The following is a 10,747-nucleotide window of genomic DNA, read 5'->3' on the forward strand; positions in this document are numbered from 1 at the left end:
GGCATTAAATCTACTGTAGAATCATTATCTAATTCGAAAAACTCATTGTTATATTTAACTTCCATCGCAACTCTAAATTTAGAAATTTTCCTTTTAAGAGATGAATTAGCCAAAAATCCAACTCTGCCTTATTACCAGGAATGTTTTTTTTCAGACTTCAATACAGTCCCAGAATATCTAGCTTTTGCATTAACTTCGGAAATGAAATATTTTGTAGTTTTAACTGAAAACAAAGCAGCAATTGAAGAATTGTTGATTACTTTGATCTTACAAGTATTTGAGAAGTCCCCTATGGTATTAAGTCAATTAATTAAAAAATTACCTGATGATGAAAAACTTGTAGAGGCATCAAAATTAATGTTGACAAAGGATAACTTACCGATTGCAAATTTCGTTAAAATATTAGCTGACGAAGGTAAATTGGATAATATTATCAATAGATTACCGTTCTCGGAAGCATTTAAAGTTTTCCCAAGTGCAAGAAAAGTCGGCTGGTCTGGGTTCCAAGGCTATATTGCAAACAATTTAAACAACAATAATGTAGCAATAATTCTAGATAACCTGGAAATTCAATGTAAGATGACAGAATCAAACACTCAATATAGATCTTCCAAAGTTTTCGATATTCCCGCTTTACATTATTTAATTACAACCTTAACAAACTTCCCAATGAATGCTTTAAACCGTGAAAAATTTGATGCAGTTCAATTATCTGTTATTATTGTCTTTCCTAGGATAATTAATTTTGGTAACGGCCATGATCAGGCAATATTGATGAATGGTGATTTAACAGCAATTCAAACAGAGGTTGAAAAGGAAATGCAAAGTTATCTACAAAAAATGTATAGCAGTGAGTTGGCAATTAAAGATATCATAGACGTTTTAAGAAAATTAAGAGATAGTGATAATGCTAGAGATCAAGATTTATTTGCATGTATGACTCATGCTGTATTGGCAGAGTCTACCTTTTTCAAAGACTATCCTCTTGAAGCATTAGCAACTACTTCTGTTTTGTTCGGTTCCATGATTTTGTTTCAAATATTACGTGGCTTTGTCTTAGATGTTGCTTTTCGAATTATATTAAACTTTGCAAAAGAAGGACCAGACTCAAAGATGTTTAAATTTGCTGTCCAAGCAGTCTACGCGTTTAAAATGCGTTTAGTTGAATATCCTCAATATTGTAAGGATTTATTAGAACAGGTTCCAGGTTTACAAACCCAACCTCAAGTTTTTCAAGCAGTAACAGAAGCTGCATTATTAGCAGATTCCAGATCCAATGAAGTCCAAGATAAAAGTTCAACACCAACAGAATTTATTGTGATGAGATATTTTGTCGTAGATGAATTAAAAACATCTGTTGCACAAGAAAACCCACCCAAAGAAATAGTTGAAAAGATATTATTTGTGGTCAATAACATGACTATGGAAAACTTCGATGATAAAATACCAGATTTAAAGGCAGTATTGTCACCTGCATATTCTTCTTGGTTTTCTCAATACTTAATAAACCAGAGGGTTAAGACTGAAACAAATTACCACCCATTATATTCCAAAATTATTACTTCTATTGGCTATGATTTGTTGCATGACTTCATGATTAATGTAACATTAAAACAACTTTTGTTCCTAATTTCAACAAAAGACATCCATGGTATTGATAGAAATATTTTGAAAAGTTTATCATCCTGGTTGGGTAGAATTACACTGGGGTTGGATAAACCAATAATCCATAAAAACATTGCTTTCCGTGAATTATTACTGGACGCTTATAAACAAAATAGATTGGAGATCATCATTCCTTTCGTATGTAGAGTTTTAATGAACACGGAAGATTCTAGGGTATTTAGTCCTCCAAATTCATGGACTATTGGTATCTTAAAGCTTTTGATAGAAATGAACAATAAAGCTAATTGGAAATTGAGTTTGACCTTTGAAGTTGAAGTTTTATTTAAAACTTTAAAACTACCTTTAGATGTATATCCTCCTTCAAACTTTTTAGAAACCGAGGATGTAATCGAGGAACTTTCAGGAAATATGAGTGATATCTCATTAGAGCAAAGACAACTGGAACAGCAAAGACAAAGAATAATAATGCAGCAATATCAACAATATATGATGCTTGCCCAACCAAGACAGCAAAATCTCCCACAAACAGCACCAATCATTCAAGGTGAACAAGGACCAATACCTGGTGAAGCACCCTCAAATGATAATCCATTCGGTAATTTAATAGGATCAACAGTTTTTGTTACTCATCCAGATTTGAGGCGTGTTTTCCAAATGGCGATTGCCAAATCGGTTAGAGAAATACTACCACCTGCGGTTGAAAAATCTGCTAGTGTAGCGGTTGTTACAACTTCAAAAATTATCTCCAAAGATTTTGCTACTGAAGTTGACGATATGAAGTTAAAGACGGCTGCTGTTATTATGGTAAGACAATTAGCACAAAGCTTAGCCAGAGCTACATCAATTGAAATTTTAAAAGATGACATCAGAACGACTACTCAATCATTAGCTCCTAATTTAATGACGCTGGTTTCATCACCGCTTGAAGAACTACAAAAGGCAGTTGATGAGAATATTGGATTGGCATTATCATTGATTGAAAAGGCTGCCATGGATAAAGCCATGCAGGAAATTGGTGAACAGTTGATGCAAGAAATAGCGGTTCGTAGATATCATAAGGAAAGAAGAGCTGATCAGCCCTTCTTAAACCAAAATACAAATCCATACGCATTAACTCTTCCAGAACCACTTGGTCTAAAGAGTACGGGTGTTAGTCCACAACAATTTAGAATATACGAAAGTTTTGGGAAATTCAATACAAATATTGAAAATCCGTCTGGCGTAAGTACAGCATATTCGAATTTGAATCAGCAAGCTCAACTATCTCAACAGCAACAGATTCAACAAATACAGCAACAGCAACAGCAAGTTACTCAATCATATCCAGGAAATCTACAAGCTCAATTAGCACAACCAGCTCAACACACTCCAGTGGCAGGCACGATTCCAAATGAGTTAGAACAAAATCACCGTGTCCTTGTTCAATTAATGGATAATCTGGTGCTTCAAATAAAAGAAAATGCTAGTAAAAAGACACTGAAGGAATTGAATGAGCAAAATCCTATCAAACAAATAATTTTGCAAATTTTGACATTCATTGCAAAGAGTGTCCAAAGAGATCAACTTGCATTAAAGGTAGCTCAAGCAGTTGTGAATAGTTTGTTTGCTACAAGTGAAAGTCCATTGTGCAGAGAGGTTTTGTCAATTTTCTTGGATCAATTATGTTCTCTCTCATCTTTAGCAAAAAAAGATGTAATTTGGTGGTTAATTTATGCTCCAGATAGCAGAAAATTTAACGTTTCAGTCATTTTATGTCTTTTAAATTCTAAACTAATAGATGGTAATAATCTAGATACAATGTTGTCGATTGCTTTAGAAAATAATGTAGAAAACTCAGTTGCTTTTTCGATTTCCATTATCAAAGAAACATTACTTGCTGATGAACCTATTTTAATGAGAATGGATTTCATCAACACAATGAAGGTTCTAAGTTCATTGGAAGTTGATATTGCAAAAAAATTCATTGAAGAATATGAATCTAATAAAATTGTGCCAGTATTGAAAAATGTGGATGTGTCAGAAACAGAAAAGTATTATTTGATTTTTACTGAATGGGTAAAATTATTACAAAAGGTCGAACATGATGACGAATTGGTCACAGTATTTTTAAGACAAATGGTGGATAGGGGTGTTTTGTCTGATACTGATAGTTTGATTAATTTCTGTAAGGCCTCTTTTGAATTATCTATTCTTGCATTCAAAGCCAGTGACCCGACTGGAGAAGTATTTGTATCCATTGATGCACTTGCAATGTTGGTTACAAAGTTGTTAGTAGTGCAAGAGTTTGAGGATTATAGTAGAAATGAATACCTAGACATAATTTTCTGCATTTTAACTATGGTTTTCTCAAAGGACCATGAACAAGATAATTCTACATTTAATGAGAGACCTTACTTCCGTTTCTTTTCCAACATTCTCTCAGAATGGAGCTCTTTGAGAGGCCATGATTTTATTAAAATTACGGACCAACAAATAAGAAAGGAATTAATCGAATTTGATAATTATTTCTATAATACATTTGCATCCTATTTGCACCTGATTCAACCAGTAGCCTTCCCAGGTTTTTCTTTTGCTTTCATCACCTTACTATCTCATAGAATGTTTTTACCGAACATGCTTCGTTTGGAAAACAAATCTGGTTGGAAAAACCTAACAATTCTGATCATTGATCTATTTAGATTCTTAGATCAGTATACCGGTAAGGTTGGTATTTCTAATGCAATTTCTGTTGTTTATAAAGGTGCATTGCGTGTTATTATTGGTATTTCAAATGACTTCCCGGAATATTTGATAGAGAACCATTATGAATTTATGAATGCGTTACCTTCATCATATGCTCAATTGAAGAATGTCATGCTGGCAGCAATTCCAAAGAAGATTATGTTGCCAAATCCATACGATAATGGATTGGATATGGACAAGATTGATTCATGTAAAATGCAACCTACTGTCTTTTATGATCCTGTTGTGGATTTACATTCTTTTAAAAAACCTGTTGATAATTATTTGCGTATCCCATCCAATTCCTTAATGAGAACCATCATAAACGGTGTGTACAGAGATGAATATAGTTTTAAGAGTGGCATTGGCTATGATTATGTTTCAGTTGATCAAAAGCTTGTTCGTGCAGTTGTGTTACATGTTGGTGTTGAAGCGGGTTTGGAAAGTGAAAAGACCTCATCTGGTGCTATATTTAACGCCAAATCGTCTTATTACACATTGTTATTCAATCTATTAAACGAAGGTAGCAGTGAAGTTAGGTTCAAGGTGATTGAGGCAATGATGGAACAATTAAGATATCCAAATATCCATACACATTGGTTCACTTTTGTTCTTAAAAATATGTTCACTTCTGAGGAATGGGGTGAACAAAAGTCAGAAATCCAAGAAATTATACTACGTAACATCTTTGAAAGAATTATTGTTAATAAGCCTCATCCATGGGGTGTGACTGTATTGTTTACTCAACTACTCAACTTGAATAATGTCAAGTTGTTATCACTACCATGTGTAAAGAAAGTTCCTGAAATTGAAAACATTTTAAAAATCTTGGAAAAACAAACTTATAATATAACTTCATCCATTAACAATGATCAACAAAATCATACTCAAAGTATATCTACAATGTAGGCATCATGATCAGTTAAAATTCAATAACCTCGTTAATTTGTAACTATATAATTAAAAATTGACATTTATAATATCATTAATTTAATCTTTTTATGTATAGCTTAGTTAGATATGCCGAATTGAAATATATCAACTTGAAATTTAAAAAAGAAATCAAAGTAAACGTTTATATAAAGAACTATAAGTTTACTCAAGATTTATGAGCAAGTGACAGAGATCGACGACTATAAGCTAATGATCAATATTTGAGTATAATTCGTCTCTTAATTTGTGTATTAATCAATTTTTATTTCATTATTTTTTTGTTTTGCCAAGTAAGGTTCATATTTAATTTAGTTTTAACCGTTGTATTACAATTGAAATGGCATTTTCGTTAAGGATACCAAGGTTATTAGGTAGTTCAGATACAGAAAAGCCTAAACCTATCTCTAAGAGGCCCCCAAATACTGCATTCAGACAACAAAGATTGAAATCTTGGCAACCAATACTTACACCACAAAGCGTATTACCTTTATTAGTATTATTTACTTGTATTTTCACACCAATAGGTGTTGGGTTAATTATAGGAACTTTACATGTCCAAGATATCATAATAGACTATACAAAATGTGAAACATTGGCAAATTTAGATAGTTTTACCGAAATACCTTCAAAATATGTTAATTACCATTTTAAGCAAGAAACATCTATAAAGCCAGGATGGCAAATACAAGAAAATTCTGATGGTCAAAGAAGTTGTCAATTGCAATTTGAAATTCCTAATGATATAACATCTTCTGTTTATGTGTTTTATAAACTTACAAATTTTTTCCAAAATCACCGTCGATATGTAACTTCTTTTGATAGAAATCAGTTGAAGGGTAAAGCTGTTAAAATAAGTGAATTGGATGAAAGTTGTAGACCTCTACGAGAATTTGGGGATAAAGCTATCTATCCTTGTGGTTTAATTGCTAATTCTATGTTTAATGACACTTTCGCTAAATCATTGATTGGAGTAGAAGAAACTACAGATTTCGAGTTAACAAATAAGGGGATATCATGGAGCATAGATCGTAGTAGATTTAAGAAAACTACATATAATGCATCAGATATCGTACCTCCTCCAAATTGGACAAAGCTATACCCAGATGGATATACAGATGAAAATATTCCAGATTTACACTCTTGGGAAGAACTTCAAGTTTGGATGAGAACTGCATCTTTCCCAAATTTTTATAAGTTAGCAGCTAAAAATGAAACTTCAGATTTACCAAAAGGTCAGTATATATATAATATCGAATCAAATTATCCTATTTCTGACTATGGTGGAACAAAATCTTTCGTATTAAGTACAAGTTCAATAATCGGAGGTAGAAATGTTTCATTGGGGGTGGTTTTTTTAATCGTTGCTGGTATATGTATCATATTCACATTTATATTCCTCATTAAGATCATCTCTCAACCAAGATCAATGGGTGATCAAACCTATCTTCATTTTGACGTCTCTACGGATACATTTGAAAATGAAGCAAACACACCTCCAAGGGAAATATTATGATCTGATAACTTCCCTATCTCATTTTCATATATATATCATCAAGAATATGTTAAGTTACATGTGAATAAGTAAAAAGAAATACTTTCAATCACAGAATTTATAAGTTAGAGAACAATCAATTGAGTAACCCTCCTATTTTATCGATCTATTACAGTATGTCTCTTCTATAAATAAATAACAATACTTGAAAAAAATCATAACGGGTTTATTTATTACCAAACCATAATCTTTCAACGATCTATTATTTCAGACTTATCTAACCCTATTCTTATTACTATTCGAAATGGTTAATTAACCAATTTACTAATTTAGTAGCGAAGTACTGGAGATGAAAAAAATTTTCCACTTCTTTCTTTATTGGTGGATAACGGAAAAATTGGTCCATATATAAACAGAATGAAAAGTACAAGAAAATTTTATTCTATTTCTAATTTAATTCCTATTAGAGGTTGGATGGTGTAATTTTTATTTCATTTAGTGCTTTTATTAAAAGATCAATTGGGACTTTATCTCCATAGCTATGACGAGTACAGGTAGTTGTGGTAAACGAATCCCAGATATTAGAATTCATTTCTACGCGTTATTGTATCTTTGATGCAATAAACAGAGTGTTAAGAACAACTTTTAGTTATTTTATTCAACTTCTTTGCATTTTGAAGACGTGTTACATTATTTATGTCTATTATATGAACTATATTTACTCTTCAACTAGTCAGCTAATATTTGTGGGATATTTATAGTAAATTAAAATATTAAAAAATATGATTTTTATACATAGATTTATTTATAAGAATCCCTAGAGTTCCTTTATCATCAATAGTTTACTAATGATGAACATTTACTTTTGTTGTAGTAATCGCATTGCATTTTATTGGATTATCTGTGAATTAACTTGTGTTATTTTGTATCATGCATTAGAGAATATGTGTTTATTCTGTTTCCAATTCCACTTCTAGAGATGATGCTTTCTCAATCGTGAATGATTTAATAGGGTTTTAGAAGCAATTGTTTTTTTACTTCCTTATCCAGAACAGCCTAAGACGTCATTTTGTTCAAGAAGTGATTTTTTTAATTTCATTGAACACTACTGTTTATCTGCCACTATATATATTCTTGTTATTCCTCTTGGCTCTAAAAATTGTATTAGTTTGTATAGTTTGCCGTACTGTGGTTTATTTAACTAAAGTTGATAAAAGGATATTAATCAGGTTGGTAGTAGATGTATTGAAGATTTATTTGATAAACAAAGAAACAAAGTAGATTTTCTGCTCTTTTCTTTAATACCCTTTATATTTTGATATTTTGTTCGGCATCCAATATATTGTTGCTTAATTTCATAATTGTTTTCACTTAAAAAGTGTTTTGAAAATATAAAAGAAAAACAAAACATAAACATACACATAGGTTAATAAAAAGTGAAAGATAAGAGCTAATTAAGTATACTATGATTATATTATCAAGATAAAACCACGAAATTCTCGTATTTACCAGTGTGATATTATTGATAACGTGAACTAACCACATTCCATATTCAACTAGTTAGTTTTAGCTAAACTATGATGCATTGTAAGTAAACTTCCAATTAATAAAAATAAATAAGATTCAGCATAAAATAAAGGCTTCTATATACTTATCCCCAATTGAAAATTAACAGTATTAAAAACAAAAACCAATTAGTGGTAACGGTTGCATCACTTGTTCATATTGTTACGCTTCAATTATAAAATACATCCAAAATTACTCTGATATCACACAAAATACGACAAACAAGATTAATATTAAAGTTGAAATTCCTAAACTCTAATATTTTAGTAAATAACTAAATAATAGAGTCATTAGATCCTTATTAATGTTAAAAATTTATATGTAGACTAAATTCTCTGTTTTCTCAGTGTTCAATTAGACAAGTTATTTCATTCTTTTAAAAAGTTCTAAACAAATTGATAAATACTGAATTTTTTTCTTGTCTTAAGGGTTGATTAATTGCCAATGTTAAAGACTGTTACACGATAAGGTAACGGTTTGAAGTCCTTAAGTTTTATTACGTTATAAATGGACAGCAATTTCTAGGAAGGTGTACATATCCGTATCTTTTTGAAAGAAATCTATCTTTCTTTGAATTGTTCAATTATGAATGTTACTCACCAAAGATTAATTAAATATTGAAAATGACCTTATTTTTACGTTCAGCCAAGATTTCTGAATTAATTTTATACTTTGAATTTTCATCCAGATCTTAAATTTTTATAATTTGTACCTAAAAAACATGAGTGTGTTATAAATATTTGAAAGCAAATAAGAAGCGTATAAGCCTAACTTGGATTCAACATATAAATTAAAATACCTTTTTGTGTTCCTTAGGGTTTATGATTGATTTTTATTAAGTTTGAAAATAGCATATAGATAAGAGAACGTTTGCTTGTAACATAAAAAAAGCAATAGCATAATTTGAAAATGCAGCTACTATTAAAACGAAAAACCAATAATCAATACTTTTTTAACGTGGATTGAGTATTATATAATATTTTAATTACTATTTTTTAGAGGTATAATATCATCATATCAAAAATTCATCTAATGGTTAAAGATGCTTGGTGGCAACAATTCATTTTTTCTGCATGCCTGACATCTTCGAGTTGATAATTTTATGTATGAAAGTAAGTGTATAAAAGTATTGTTGCTCTTGGTTTTATCTATCAGTAATCAGGACTCAAACTATTTTAAATATATAGTTAATCTAATCGATATTATTAGGATTTCTTTTAAATCCTAATAATATATAGTTTGTAATTTTATCCAAATGCTATTACTAGTAGCAACAAAGAGATTATTTAGCATTAAGTTCTTTGTTTTTTATTGCCTATATAGGTAAAAGAGGGCATCGAAAAAAACATTTAATTCGTACTGGCTTCTTCAAATGATAATTTCTATTTTTTATTTAGTTTAAGAAAATAGGTGGGTAGATATATAGTTGCAGTTTAATAACATTAAACACGGCTTCCCAAAACAAGTCAGTGCACGAAGCTAATGAATATAGTTAGTAGTACTAACATCCTATCCGTTCTTCAAACGTTTTCATGCTAACTAAACAACAAAAGAATTAAATTAAATTACATTGGTTCTTTTAGGGAAATACAAGAACAGACGATTTCATGTCAAAGTTAATTAGTGCTGTTTGCAATATATAATTCCTTCAAAATTTATTTTATCAAGAATAAGTGTCATTATAAGGTATACGTTTAACTGCCATTTACTTTACGAAGAAAGAATAATTGGCCCTTCATCATCCAAAAAACCAAGACAGTAACAAATCCTCATCAGCAGAATTTTGAAAGTATTTAATAGAATAAGCAAATTTTCCATGGAAATAAAAGTAAAAATAGATCTACCTTTTAAAAATACAGAGCAAGTACAAATCGTCTGCATCGTAGTATAAATTTCAATTAAAATAGATTGATCTATTGCATAAAATTCTATAAGGCAATTTTATGACATAAAATGAATTGCTCATCAATTAAAACCACACTAATTTCTTGCTAGATTGGCATCTTAACGAAAATTTAATAGTAGATGAGATTTTTCTTAGAAAAAATATTTTTAACATACTTGAACAAAATAAGAATACTCGCAAGAGCAGAAGAAACAAAAAATTTCATTATCTGGAAAAAAAGTTTTTAAGAAGACCAAAAATTTATAGTGTTTTTACAGTATATACTGTTCGCCGATTGCCGATATAGCCATCGATAACTTGCAATACTTACTTGATAATAAATTGTAGCTATAAAATTTTTTTTGCACTGTATTCCATGGAATTAATTACCTTTAATTTGATTTAATAATAGTATGATAACTATAATAATAATCTTATTTGATATTCAATTTTCTGGCAGTGATCAGAAACTTTTTTTTTATTACCAAAGAGGACATTTTAAAAAAAAAAGAATTAAAAATTTT

At 30.2% G+C, this 10,747-nt stretch overlaps 2 protein-coding genes across 2 annotated transcripts; both read left to right on the forward strand.

Moving 5' to 3' along the window:
* On the forward strand, window positions 1-5,256 carry Kpol_458p1 (uncharacterized protein; the record flags this gene model as incomplete). The annotated part of the gene is made up of 1 exon (XM_001643016.1): window positions 1-5,256. A coding segment is annotated over one exon (5,256 nt), but the record flags the coding sequence as incomplete, so codon positions are not given.
* A 361-nt stretch (window positions 5,257-5,617) lies between these two features.
* Kpol_458p2 (CDC50/LEM3 family protein) lies at window positions 5,618-6,793 on the forward strand (the record flags this gene model as incomplete). The annotated part of the gene is made up of 1 exon (XM_001643017.1): window positions 5,618-6,793. One exon carries the CDS (start codon window positions 5,618-5,620, stop codon window positions 6,791-6,793), a length of 1,176 nt encoding a protein of 391 aa, XP_001643067.1.
* Window positions 6,794-10,747: the final 3,954 nt, after the last annotated feature.

The sequence above is a fragment of the Vanderwaltozyma polyspora genome, genomic scaffold (assembly GCF_000150035.1).
Source record: "Vanderwaltozyma polyspora DSM 70294 KpolScaffold458 genomic scaffold, whole genome shotgun sequence".
Taxonomy (NCBI): domain Eukaryota; kingdom Fungi; phylum Ascomycota; class Saccharomycetes; order Saccharomycetales; family Saccharomycetaceae; genus Vanderwaltozyma; species Vanderwaltozyma polyspora.